Here is a 15003-nt window from a genome sequence, read left to right on the forward strand (position 1 = left end):
TCGAGCCCTGGTCTGGGAAGATCCCACATGCCGCGGAGCAACTAGGCCCGTGAGCCACAACTACTGAGCCTGCGCGTCTGGAGCCTGTGCTCCGCAACAAGAGAGGCCGCGATAGTGAGAGGCCCGCGCACCGCGATGAAGAGTGGCCCCCACTTGCCACAACTAGAGAAAGCCCTCACACAGAAAGGAACACCCAACACAGCCAAAAATAAATAAATAAATAAATAAATTTAAAAAAAAAAGAAAAGCTAAAATGTATACTGACCTTTAAATAATCTATCAGCTGATGTGAAAGGGTGGGGTCCTAGTTACACTTTGCCCCAAACGGGTTTCTCATCTCTGTTGTCCACCTCGATCTCCCTCTTAGCTCAAAGCACCGACCTGAAAAAGGAGGCAGTTTTATCCTTGGACATGATGTTGAGGTCAGATCTACCTAGTTCTGAACACCAGCTCTGACCATGTGATCTTCGGCAAGTAGTTACACCTTTTTAAGCTGCTGTGTCCTTGTGTGTATTCTAGAACCTTCCCAAACATGTAGTTGGCATGAAGTACATATTCATTCTCATCCCCTTTTCTCTTTTTTTCCTTTGGTTGCCACGTTGAATCCTTAAGGCTTCTGGAATCTTGGCAACCACAGTCCTTGTAAAGAGCCAGAGGGTCGGTACCAGCAGGACCTGAGGGGCAGGCCGGGCAGGAGGTCAGTCACCAAGACCCCTCCTGCTCACGGCAGAAATGTCTGCAGGCCCGGGGCCCAGGCTGCAGTCTCTCTGGACCTGTCGGACTGAAGCAGAGAGGCGCCCATCCTGTCTCCCACACGTGGCCCCAGGAAGCATTAGGCAGGGAAAGGAGGCTGCAGGCGCCTCTCGGGGGACATGGCTATGGGTGGAAAACACCAGCATTAGGCTAAATGAGGCTCTCCAGGAGGTAAAGAGAACATCTTCAGCTGTGGTTGTTTTGAACCAATATCTTTGTTGATCTCCCACGGGGACCACGCGAGAGCGAAGAGCAGGTGGGATGGATACGCGTGGAGCACATGATGAGTACGTCTTGACAATAGAAGGACGGAGAGAAGTCCATCTAGACCCCAGGGAGTAAGGGGGAGGGGAGCTCTCAATCACTCAGGAGACATGTATTCCGGTCGCGGTTTGATTATTATAGAATGCTAGGACCCTGGGCAGCTCACATCTCCCGATGGGGCCTCAATTCTATCTGTAAAAGGAGGTCCGAGCAGGTGAGGGATCTTCCAGTTCTGGTGCCCGTAATTGCCAGGGTGCGGACTTCTTAAGCGCTGACATGGCGTCTCCCTGCTCCACGTGAGCCTCGTGGCCCAAGTGGGTCAGGCTTTTTTTTTTTTTTTTTTGCTTGAGGATGATTTGGGGGGTTAAGCAAAGTCTCACCTGCTGTTTTCCTATCCAGGGCGCTCCCGTCCTTGGGCTGTCCTTCGCGAATGCCGCGTCGGTTGGAAGCTGTGATAGCATTATCATGAGCAACACCCACAGCTTTCATCACCAAGCAGTCAGTGTTTCCTTGTGTATCATTTAAAGGTTTCTCAAAAGTTGTCCTTAACGCAGTCAGCTTGCTGACAAACCCCTTCGAGCCTTTCCAGGATGGTGTGGATGGAGGTCTCCTTTGGAGGGGACAGAATTGTAGAACTTTAGAGCAAATAGAGTATGTAAATTTAAGCTAGTCCAGAAGTTCTCAAACTTGAGCAGCATCAGAATCACCTGGGTATTTAAGGAAAAACCCAGCCCGCTGGGCCCCGCCCCAGAGTTTGATTCAGTACAGTTGGGGTAGAGCCCGAAAGCTGCACTTCTAATAAGTTCCCAGATAATGTTGATGCTGCCATTAAGGGGACCACACTTTGAAGTCCCCTTAACTAGTCCAACCCCCTTATTAGCAGATGAGGAGGGTATGGCTGGGAAAGTTGAACCCAAGAAAAATGAGAACCCAAGTATCCTCATTCATAGTCCGCCGGTTTTCAGTTAAAAAAGCAACTATTTTTGTGTGTGGTTTTTTGGTTGGGTTTTGGTTTTGGTTTGGCTCTAGGCCAATAGTTCCCAAACTTTTAATAAAAGAGTCCCTTAGGGAACCAGTTAAAATCTGGCTCCAGTAACGCAACACACCTAGAACGGTGAGTCTTAACTCTGGCTGCGCATTGGAGTCACAGATTCTGAAGTAATTTATCTGGGCATCAGGATTCTTAAAAGCTTCCCAGATGATTCCACTGGGTAGTAAATTTGAGACACTCTGGGCTGGAGGAAGGTCAGAAACCTTCATTAGTCTAGGCATCCCAGGTGATTTGGCTGTAGCTGCAGGCTGGTCTGGACTTTGCAGGCGAAGACTTTCTTGGTCTTGCTTCCTGCTTTAGGAAACAAAAAATGACACTAGTGTTAGTTTGGGATTCGAAGAGTGAATAGCAGAAGCAGGCGATAGAGATGGAAATGGTTAGACCAAAGCAAATGTAGGCAGTCTTGGTGTGTGATTTTTTTCTGTGAATACCAATATTTATTTTTGGAACATTTATTCTTTTTTTATTAAGATATAATTAACCTATAACATTATATTGATTTCAAGTGTACAACATAATGGTTTGATATTTGTATATATTAAGAAATGATCATCAAAATATGTCAGGTTAACATCCATCACCACACAGTTACAAATTTTTTTTTCTTGTGATGAGAACTTTTAAGATCTACTTTCTTAGCAACTTTCAAATGTGTAAAACAGTATTATTAACAGTCACCATGCTGTCCATGACATCCCCAGGGCCTACTTATTCTGTAACTGGAAGTTTGTACCTTTTGACCACTGTTGGTGTGTGATTGTGATCCTTCCAACTCCCTTACTCACTTTGGCTCCCTGTAGCTTCCTGAGCAGTCAGAAAGCTTACTGCCTGGTTTTGGTGTTTGGGAGAAAAGAATAATTAGAATCAGAATTCTGAAGTGTCTTTTCTAGCTCCAAGCCTGGTTGTGTGACCTGAACAGTTAATGTCATCTCCCTGAGCCCAATTGTATATTCCTTTGTAATATAGGTATAGTAATATCTGCCTTAAAGATTTACCTTAGAAGGGTTCTGTGAGAACCAAATTTCAAAGCCCTTGTAAACTATAAAACACTATAAAAGTGAAAGCTATTATATTAACCAGTGACACATAAATGGAAGCTTAAGGTGAAAGAAATATCTCTTCACTAAATTATACCTGGGAATTCTCTTGGAACTTGTATCTAATTAGTCCTTGCTTCTAGGTGCACATGTTCAGATCCCAAATCTAGAACACCTGGGTGTGATAGTGTGAGTATTTTAAGATTCTTAGGTAACAGGAGCGTAGACACTTATTAAGATGTCTAAGTGAGAAGAATGCCACCAAAGTTTTATGTAATAAAATGCCAAACAAAAATTTTAAAAGTCTTGTATTATAGCTTAAAAGGTAGATGAGAATTTATGGGTAGTGATGCAATATGAGCATTTAATGGCATATTATAGGTGTTTATATTTTTGAAGTTTCTTATTACAAGAAAACCTAGAAATCCTTGGATAAAATACTTTGAGACTATCAATATCCCTTCAGCATCATGAACTTCACATTGACAGCCTCTGCCTTCTGCATAAGAGCCTATAAAGCCATTACTTATAATTACACATTTTTCTAGGGAGAAATTTTCCCAGATAAGTTTATCATTCATGTTCAGAAATTCAAATATGTGGTAGCTATGAGGTGATGTAAAATTGAGAGTGAGCAAAGAGTGCCCTCTGGTGGTATCATGCATAACTGAAATGTATCATACTTGGTCTTTAATCACAGAATTATTAAACTACAGTTCTACAGTTTCTTAAAAGTCAGACTTTCACCTTAACCATAAAGAATTTTTACACCTCCAAAGGCCCACTGTACAATGGACTATATTAGAACATGATTTTTAATTGTGTTAATATTATTTATCTTTTACAGAAGCCCTAAAGAAAATTCTAGTTGGGACAGTGTTCCATTAAGAAATACTTTTTAGGGACTTCCCTGGTGGTCCAGTGGATAAGACTCTGTGCTCCCAATGCAGGGGGTCCGGGTTCGATCCCTGGTCGGGGAAGTAGATCGGGTATGCATCCTGCAATAAGAGTCCTCATGCTGCAACTAAGACCCGGCGCAGTCTAAATAAATAAATAAATCTTTAAAAAAGAAATAATTTTTAATTAAAAAGCAGCACTGTAGGTTAACATGGCACCTCCAAATGGAATGTCTTAAGTAATCTGACCTTGGCCCAGAGGTTTTTTTTAAATTGCCTATTTGTTTTGGTTTGGTTTTGAGTGGGGTTCGGGATTGTGTTGGAACATTTAGACATTGTGCTGGGGTTTGGATGGGACTTGCTGAATCTTCTCTGGCAGGTTTTGGGAATAACCAGCTGGGATGATCCAGTGTGATCCTAAGTAAAGACAGAATATTGGGCCAAATGACATTCTAGGGTCTCTTCCAACCATTCTGTTCTGTTAAATTTTCCCTGGCAATCTGATCTGTCTCCCCATTAATGCTGTGCAGTATTAACAAATAAAACGAAAACACAAACCCAGGGAAATAGAGTAAGCTCTGGCATATCTCCAGAATGCTTCTACCACAGCTGCTCACACTTCAGCCCCTCCTTTGTATTCTTCAAATTTTTCTACCTATGGTCATAATTAGATTTTATTATTATTGTTTTGAATGGGTTGCTCTGGATGAGTGACAGAAGCAAGTTTAACACAGGACTGGCAAACTAATATCTGGACTAGCTAATGAAAATTATTCATCCAGAATTAATTTCATGAAGAAATGAGAGAATTTGAAGAGCCGATGTGGAGATAACTGGAATGGCTTGAATATGTGACATGACGATCTAAATGAAAGAAGTGATTATAAATAGAACTTGAAATATCTGACAGAAATATCTGAGGCCACACTCCTAGAGGAAATTGTGGAAAACAGTAAGAAAGGACCACATGTCAATAATACATGTATTTGAACTAAGTCAAATGTAAATATCGTTTGAGTCTTAAATTTGAAATTGTCTTTGTCTATACTCAGATTTTGCAGTATTGCTGCTGCCATAATACTTAGGTGTCAGTCCAGTTTTCCTGACAAAAGAGCAAAATGAACCATGTCATTTGAGTGTAAGCAAAAATCCCAAGGTCAGAGTTGGTACTTTAAAGAATTTTTACAAACTGCAACAGGCATATAGCTCCAGATGCTAGGCAGCTCAGAAATTAACTAGAAATTGAGGTCCTTGACCTAGAAGAAGTTTTCTAGGTCTAGAAAAACAATTAACACCTTCAAGAAACTTTGATTAATTCTAGAAACAAAGTATACATACATATGTCCTAAAGTCAGGAAACTTTTTAAGTGGAAATACTGGGCTAAGAAACATGCCTGATATGCAGACTCAGAAACATTTATCACTTTCCAGGATACCTAAGACCACTTCGGAAAGTGTGTGTGTGTGTGTGTGTGTGTGTGTGTGTGAGAGAGAGAGAGAAAGAGAGAATGAGAAAGAGAGAAAGAAGGATTAGAAAGAGTAATATATGATGATTTCTACATTGAAGATGACAAAAATTATATTTGGATTTTATTTTTAAAAATCTATAATGTATTGAAAAAAGGCCAGAAGAAAATTAATAATGAATGTTAATGGTTATTTATAGGTGATGGGATTATATGTGTTTAAAAGGTTATCCATATTTGAAATTTAAAAAATTTAATTAATAAAACTAAATTTAAACTTAGAATTAATAAAATGCAGGTGATGGGATTATGTACCATTTAAATTTTCTTTCAAGGTTCTCCATATTCTCTACAGTAAAGTACAGCACTACTTTTACAACAGAAAGCTACTCTTTTAAATAGTAATTATCAATGAAAGTAAACATGGTTGAAATGTTTACGTAATAAGCTTCTCATGAGCATTCACGATCGAGCCCTTCACATCACCCACTCACTGTTGCACAAGAAAGTGACTATACTTCACACTACTGAACTGTACACTTTAAAACTGGCTAACATGGTAAATGATGTTGTATGTTTGTTTGTTTGTTTTCATAGTAGACCACAAGGGAAAAAAGTGTGAATCATCCAGGTATAGAGCAGAAATGAAAATTGGTGTAATTGTGGGACTGGCCAATTTATAGAACTCAGCGGTTTTATCAAGTTAGTTGTATAGTAGTATACCAAGGCTGCATACAAAGTTTGGTAAATCTACATTCACAGTTTAGGTATTTGGTACTGGTGCCGCCTGGCCTTGACTGTTCTTTTCAAATACTTGAAAATTCTTAGGGAGAAAATTGTAGGAAAATTCTAAAATGGTTTCTCCAAAAGGGTTTGAACACTTCTGTTTCGGGCTACTCTTCCTGACCCCACGAAGTATGTGTCCTGATTCACAAGCTTGCACCGTCCGTGCTGGCTGACGCAGAATGAGTCCTAGTGATGACAGGACACACCTTTCCTTCCTCATTCAGATGGAATTTATTCACCATCTGTACTGTAATTAGTAAGTTTTATATTTATAATCACTGCTATCTGAGGATATGTTAAAACTATTTAATTTATGCTCATATTGGTAATAAATACTGCCCAAGTAGCCTTTTACCCATTCATTTAATTTAGCCATCACACAAATCATGAAAAATCTCCAAAACTCATCATAAATGCCAACGTTATATGTTTTATTTTTAATCAAGTAATTTCTTTAAACCTCAAAATATCCATAATTGACAGAATAAGACATTAGGCATGAGATGAGAATATAAAATCCACGGTCTGCAGAAAGGCAAACAGTACTTTTAGTCCGTCAGCATGACTGTACATGAGTGAAATGCCATTCCGACCATCTAACTCCTTTTATGTCCTTTAAAAACATACAGTTCAAGTGTTTTTTATTTTCACTTGTAAACAACATGAGCCAAAATGGACAATGAGGTCATCTAAATACTACACAGGATAATTTTAAAAACACTAGATAAAACACCATATTAAAGACATATAGAAATCAGTGTTCACTTTGGTCTCTATTACGGTTAAAGTTGTTAATACCAAGAAGCAACACACACTAATTAAAGCCAGCTGGTGGTGGGTGCCAGTGGTTGGTAGCTGTAATTCAGGAGGTAGTCAACACCATCATTTTCAAGCTGGTAACTCTCACACACGTGAAGCCACAGATGTATTAAATGTCCTAATAGTTTCTCACAGTACAGCACTTTACCATAACTTTGCAGCTTTGCTCCAAGTAGACAATTTAACAACGATTCAGAGGTCAACCTCTCACTCTAACTGAACAACTATGACACAGATCACACAACCACCACATCTGAAAGAGGCTGCTGACAGCAATGTAAGACAGAATTCGATGCTTTTAACAAGTTGTTCTTCCCTAAAACAAACAAACCTCATTAAGACAGCTGGAAAATTAAAGTCCGTGCAGCTGCACTTGTACATACTTCCCCAAATTTTATAACCAAAGGGGAAATACACATATATATTTTATGATAAACATTTCTTAGAGATAACAGATAAATTAATTTAAATTAACTTTTTAAGACTTAATGAGATCTCCCATGTCCTGTATAATTCATCTTACAGTGAATGTTACAAAGTCTATTAACACTTATGGGCTTCTATTCACAAACTAAATACAACTAGCAGTAACTTGGGGCCACATTGGTGCAAAATAAAACTGGGCCAGAACATGAAAAAAATACTGGCAATAAAAACACCCTATATTTATTTGTAGATGGACCAATGCTAATAACATGATGTTTCTTGATCTTTTCCCCTACATTGCACGCCAAACTTCCAAGTTATAAGCAGGTAAAAATCTTTCTAAATCTTTCAATTGTAAAAATACATCCAAAGGCTTCTAGTAAAGACTAGAAATGCAAGTATAAAACTGTTTCTACTATAATCTGCCATGTAGCAATGAATAGCTTGCAGGGCTAAGAGACCGGTAGTGCATCTTTCTAAGGAGTTACATTTGTGTTGACATGGGGGGTGAGGTCAAGGGGCAACTAATTCACTGACCTCCTGCCCAACCCATTAGCAACTCCTGTAAACTGATGCTTCACACAGACCCTACCCCTCAGTAGCTAAAAATGGCATTGCACGTCCACTCTATGTTCACTCCTTGGCAGCCAGTGCTAGTTAATTATGTGCCTGGGCAATAATGCTGCAATACACTTGGCCTCAGGGCAGCACAGACACAAATGAAGGAGATTGGCATCTTTCTTTGTTTGATAACTTTTGCCCAGCACAAAAACACTTGTACAACCAACCTCTCTTCCCAACCTCTTCCTGCTACCGACTGACCTCTGGGCAAAGTAGCTCTTTCCAAGATTGCTTGTGTGTTCTGTTTTGCTTCAGTGGAAGAGTCCCTATAAGTCTTTAAACAAAATACATGATAACTTGAAGGAAATGCTCGGAGACTTTGCTAACTAGATGAGATGCTTCGTTACTCACAAGTGTTTGTCAGAAACATGCAGTTGTGAACTGCTATCTATACTATAGATAACAAGGTCTGTACCAGAGCATTATCAGCCATTGTAAGGCTGCAGCAGCATAAAGGTGTGCTATGCATCAACTATGAGGTAGCCTTTTGCTGTAAACAGAATAATATTTCACCCATGTAAATGGACACTGTGCTTACGTCAGTGATATTCACATATGCAAGGAGTTGAGGGAGTCTCCTTTAGAGTACTTTTCACATGAAATAAAAATAGGAGAACCGATATCTGATATTCAGAAATTTTGATCTATGTCAAACTCAGAGGTAGTTATTACTAACATCAGTACATAATACTTACATAAAGGTCTAAGTTATTTGGTTTGTTTTGAGTAAGCAGGACTGTAGACTATTCTGTAAAGAAACAAAAATATTATATGGTATGTTCCCTGAGCAAAGTTCTTTGTCCTGAGTGTGTTATGTAAGAGTGATAATATTCTTATATAAAAAATAAACCCCAACTTTTAATCATAAGATAGGTTTGGTATGTGCTTAGTTCAGTCTGGTGAGATGCTGAAAAATGATTTCAAGTTGCACCCATAAGGTCCATAGTTATAACATGTTTCTTTCTGTGTGTCTTTTTCAAAACCATGAACTCAGCTCTGAACTTTTTATATGTAAACAGGGAATGTCCAATTCTCAAGTCCATAATTTCCTATTTCTAATAAGGTCAAGGAACTTTGGTTTGAATTTTCAAAGTGACTTACGTTTTGCATTTTTACTGTTAACCTGCTTATTATACCTGCTAAAAATTAAGCAATGCCACTTTGATTTGTCTACATAATTTAAATAAGCTTACGATCCTCACATAAGGCAAGGAAGTACTTCTCTATAGCTATTTATCACATTCAATATCGTCAAAGGTAAGCTTTGCATCACAGCACACTGATATTTCAGTATGTCCCATGGAGATTCTCACAAACACTGTCAACTCAAGCTGAGTTGGGAAGGGCTGGCGGCCCAGCCCGAGGCTCGCTCTCCTTCTGCGTGGCTTGCTTGCTGAAACGGCAGCACAACTGTACAACAAGCCTCCCTCGGCAGGACAAGTGGGGGAGGGAGCAGAAACTGTTCAGCAGAACGTGTCTCATTTGAATCATGCTATTTTCTGGTTTTGATTATCTGAGCTTACACCAACAGGCTCATACACAACTATATTTATTGCCAATGTTAAGCATCACCACTAATTGGTACCTTCTTGGAAATGTTTCCAAAATTGATCCGTAACACCTAGAACCAGGATGACACCAGAATGAATGTTTTTCATGACTGAAACCTGAAGGGACCAATACTATGACTGGCCCCCAGCCAGTTTATTACTGTAACTGAGGACCAACCTGAGAAGCACCTCTGTCCCCATCACTGAATGTTCATCCTGAATCTCCCACATAGGTCCCTTCAGTAGCAGTCATGAGGGAATTCCCCTAAGATGAACTGTATGGTAATAAAATACTCCCAGCTCTCTGGTAGGAAAGGTCTGGGAACCTCCTGCCCCAGGCTCACCACTCTAGTCGCCCGCCATCAAACACGGTGCTTTTTAATATTATTCAAGGTCACACGTAATTGGGCAATTGTGAGCATCCACTTAAATTTTCATTCTCAACCCTGGCATTTTACTCACATCTGTGCTGTTTTGTTTGTTTGTTTTAGAAACAAGTTAGGTAACTCTCCAGGGGGAATAAAAACAGCCACCAAAAACATACACCAAACAACTGGAGTTTTCCTCCAAGGTCTTCAGTAGTAAACAAGGAGGCCTCCACTCGAAGCGATGGTTAGGATTGACTTGGTCAAGGGAAGCTGCTGTTGCCACAGTCCCTCAAAAACCTCACAACAGGTAAAAGATTATAACGAGTATCAAAATACCATTGAAAACAATCAAGTCACTACCTTTATACATTGCCCTCCCCTTCATTTGTCTGAATAGGCATCTAATTTACAAAAAAACATATGAATTAAAAACACTGAAATATCGGCACAGAAATTACACATTCATTGTCTTTTCTGGAGTTATGTATCCCAGATTCAAAAAAGCTTATGGCAGTCAGAGGCATATGGAGTTAAGGTACTGCCTTCAAAGGGGGTGGGGTGGGGGACACACTCTACAGATATCAAGAAAAAGAGGCAATCCCAAATTTGGGAGAACTGATGTTTTAAAAACCTTTAGTACCATAGGATTGGCAGCGCTGAGATCTGAAGTATCCTTTGGTTCACACAAAAGGTAACAGTCATGTTTTGTTTTGTTTTGTTTTTCCTAATGTAATATAAAGGGAATGGTATTTCAAGAAAAACTCCAAGGGTTATTTTCAAAACCATCTAAAATGCTTTACCTGGGTTTTCAATTCTTGGGGATGTCCAATTCTGCGAGGGAGGCTGTGTGCTTACATCTCTCTACACACATATATAAAGACAAACCCTCTTTATATATATGTCTACATTCTATAGAAAATCCTCCTACACACACACACAGACTCAGGCTCTCTCCCTCTCACACATGCACATACAGATACACAGAGCATCGCATCCTCTGAGTCACGTGACACATGACACCCTGCTCAAAGGTAATTTGCTTAAGAGTGATTTGTCTGTTTAAAAAAATTCACAGTTCCTCAACAGTAGTTAAAAATCCCAGGTCAGCTGCTGTTTGTGAAATACTGTTCCCCTGTACTTGCATGAGGTAGACTTCCCAACCGGGGAGAGAAAACGATACGTTAAGAAAAAGGGTTATGTCTTTTTCCTTTTTTGCACAGAAGGCCCCTTTTTGCTTTGATCTTCTGGTGCTGCAGGTGACTTTGTGGAGGAAGCTTCTGCAGGTGACCTGCCTGGCCACTCTGAGACCTCGGACCTCGCCTCCTGAGGAAACGGTGGTGACGGATAGCCGTGCCCCCCCCCCACCTCTCGAGGGAACGCGGTGCACGGCTGGGGCTCTGCTTCCTGTCTTCCCTGAGAACCGGCGGGCAGCTGCACCACAGTTTTGTGAGGGCAGTTCGCCACCATGTGCGTGATGCTCTGACAGCAATGGCACTTCTTTGGCTGAGGAGGTAGACTACATTCCTTAGCATGATGATCAAGGCCACCACAGTTGTAGCATCTGCAACAAGAAAAATGAAAAGACCTTAAGAAGGAGCGTGTCTCACAAAATAGGTCAGAAGTCGAAAATAGACTAAAATACGCAAACCGTCAAAGAGATCAGCTTATTTTAATATGCCTTCTTAACAACAAACGTGTTGTATTAAACACAAAAGTCAATGAAAAACGAGAGTCCGAAAGCATGAAAGACTAATCACTTCCATATATAAATGACTGCTTTAGATTTGACAGTTAGGTTATTGTAAAGGAAATTTAGTCCACTAGAGGGCAGCCACGTTCAACAAAAAACAACCAGCTAGCTTGGAAAAGGCAGTTAAAAAACACAGCTGTTGACTAAAATGCAACACCAACTCAACCAGCAACTGGGAAAATTATAGACCAAATTAAATTTTATGAGTTTAACATTTCTTTGGGTGTTAATTATTTGGCTGTGGAAACCAGTTGAACTGGAAGAATTCTTTCCCATTGCACAAATTAGTGCAGTGAAATTTGATAAATAAGAAAGTCAGACATCTATGGTGAATGGTATTTGGGGAATTACCAAGTAATATTAGAACAAGATAGAAAGTGTCTGAATCAGAAGAATGCTCTAAAAGAAAGCTTCTTGATACTTAGATCAGATTAATAAAGGTTGATGCTAGTTCAGGGGTGGGAAAAACTTTCTTTTCTTTCTGTAAGAAGTTAGTTTTCCTTCAGGGTAAATTCTTCTAAATTGAAATAAATGTAAATCCATCTTTAATTAATACCTGAATGCACACTGGGGGCACCGCTTGTACTATATGTTTGAAATTCTGACAGCTTCTAAAAGCTGAGAAATTATTTGGAAGATACATTGCTCAATTTCAGTCAGATTTTCTTTCTTCTAAAATTTTATATTAAAAACAGTAAAACACCATCAACTGGAGAGAATAAAATTTTATATTTATAAAGGTTTTAAATCTACTTGTTGAATACAAAATTTGCTGATTTGGCTCCAAATGAAATGTTTTATGGGCTTTCTTTTTTTTTTAATTTATTTATTTATTTATTTATTTTTGGCTGTGTTGGGTCTTCGTTTCTGTGCAAGGGCTTTCTCTAGTTGTGGCAAGCGGGGGCCACTCTTCATCGCGGTGCGCGGGCCTCTCACTGTCGCGGCGTCTCTTGTTGCGGAGCACAGGCTGCAGACGCGCAGGCTCAGTAGCTGTGGCTCACGGGCCTAGTTGCTCCGCGGCATGTGGGATCTTCCCAGACCAGGGCTCGAACCCGTGTCCCCTGCATTGGCAGGCAGATTCTCAACCACTGCGCCACCAGGGAAGCCCCTAAGGGCTTTCTATTTTAAATTTATTTTCCAAATACATTTATGACTCCATAATTCTCATGAAATTTACACAATAGGTCACGTTTTTAAAAAATGATAGCAAAATAGGTGGTAACTGTGAGAATCAGCTTAAGATCATAATGACAAAATAGTTAATTATAATTAATTAGATTTGTGTGTGTGCGTGTGTGAGAGACTAGCAAGCTTAATAACTTATATTACCATACACTTCCAAGACAAGCTACTATTAACCTACTGGGAAGTATATGTAGGATACTTATGGTTATGTATTTTATCTTCTGAGATAAGTTACAGAGTGAATTTATTTTTACTTGGCAAAATCTAGGATAACTAACAGCCTGCTTCTCCAGTTATCAATATTACCTTGCAAATTTCAGAATAATGGATTCACAAGATGGACTTTTATTCTTTGCAGTAATTAACAAGTATTTATGTCAGGAAAAAAGAAAGCATCATATTTTCAAAAGTTAACGGGAAAAACTAAGAAATCATTTTTTATGATTAAATTATTTATTGTGTAATTACATACCTTAGTAAGTTAATGAAACTATTACAATGCAGATTCAATGTTTTTTTTAGCCATGTGTTCTAAGAGATAATTCATAATTAAAGAATAAAAATTACTAATGCTTGAAATTCAGGTCCCCAAAATACACTCAAAAATGGCATCTTTGAGAAGTATAAGCATATTACTTATAATAATGTTTTTCCACATAGTTCTCTTCTATAATGGAAAAGTGAATTCTTAAACTAAATTTGCCCATCTATAAAACAGCTTCTTTTGAATTAAATTCACTTCCTTGAGGATAACATCCACTCAGGAGCTCATTTTTGAAGAGAGAGAAAATAGGTTAAAGGACTGAGTAATAGAGCCGCTCTCCCACTGACACATCAATTTCATCAGTCACTGTGGTATGTGCACTGCTATCCAATTCAGGGAACCATTTGCCCACTCATTTACCAAGGGGCTGATGTCAGAATTCCATTTTTTCAAATGGGGTCTTCCATCATATTCTGTATGTGCATTTACCATTACATTTGGGTTTTAAAAGTTACTTTTAAGGATACTACGGAATTTTGGCTTCCTTGCATTTTGATCTGCATAGTTAATTCACTCCCTTAGCTTTTCAGATTCATGCTATCATTAGGCCAGACTGCCTTCCACACTGAAAAGATTTGCATTCAGTGTATTTGTGCTTTGCCTTAAAGGGGAGGAATGATATGTATTCTCCTCTTCTATTTAAACATTCAATGCCAATCACACTTACTAGAAGTGCAGGTCACACCCCATTATGAAACGCCTTCCTTCCCAAGGGACCGACAGGAAAATGGAACAGCTCACAAATAATATCACACCACATTCTCCATACAAAGCTCTGAACGGTACTAGGCTCCTTTGTTCACTCTCCACACCTCTCCAAATCAGCTTGCTTTTGTTAATTTGCATGAATTTTATGTTGTGACACGAGCATTAAAACAGGTCCCAGAAGGGATCAAATAAAATGAGAGGTGACACTACATAACGAGAGAAAGTCAGCTTTGCTTGTCTAAAAGTGTAACAGAAAAAAAATATAACGTAGGCGCTTCTAAGTATTTTAAAGTGTTAACTTAATAAGAATATATATGGAAACTTAGATCCATATTCTGGGGGGTTAGAGGGAGGCATTAAGAATAAGGATACAGTGATCTATACACTTCTAAAGAGGAAGGGAATGTTGAAAGAATAGTAAGTAAAGCAGTATCAGTGAGAGAGAACAGAGTGGGAAAAGTGCAAGCGATGCAGCAGGAAGGAGGGATGAATATAGAAAGGAGTATAATAAAATCCCTGGAAAAGAGCGATGAGAGAAAGGATCAGTGAAGTTTCAAATGGGAGGCCAGAGGGGTAAAGAAGAGTCACAGATCGGAAGGAGTTTCAGAAACTAATCTGGAGAAACGATAACCAACTCCTTGAAGAGATTATCGTTGTTAACTCCAATACAGTCCAACTAAAATCCAGAAATGACACTAATGACATTCATCAAGGCTACAGTTTTCGATTTTACTCTGTCTGAACACTTGTTATTTAATTCAATTGTGTGTCAATCAGCC

The 15003-nt window shown here is 39.2% G+C and overlaps 1 protein-coding gene across 2 annotated transcripts in view; it reads right to left on the reverse strand.

Annotated features, from left to right (window-relative positions):
* Window positions 1-11231: 11231 nt before the first annotated feature.
* LIN28B (lin-28 homolog B) overlaps window positions 11232-15003 on the reverse strand; it is a 130861-nt gene continuing 127089 nt past the window's right edge. For both annotated transcript variants that reach the window (XM_057528091.1, XM_007190634.2), the window contains exon 4: window positions 11232-11598. In XM_057528091.1, the coding sequence (XP_057384074.1) occupies window positions 11232-11598 (367 nt within the window). The remainder of the gene's footprint in view (window positions 11599-15003) is intronic.

Source organism: Balaenoptera acutorostrata, chromosome 14, assembly GCF_949987535.1.
Source record: "Balaenoptera acutorostrata chromosome 14, mBalAcu1.1, whole genome shotgun sequence".
NCBI lineage: Eukaryota > Metazoa > Chordata > Mammalia > Artiodactyla > Balaenopteridae > Balaenoptera > Balaenoptera acutorostrata.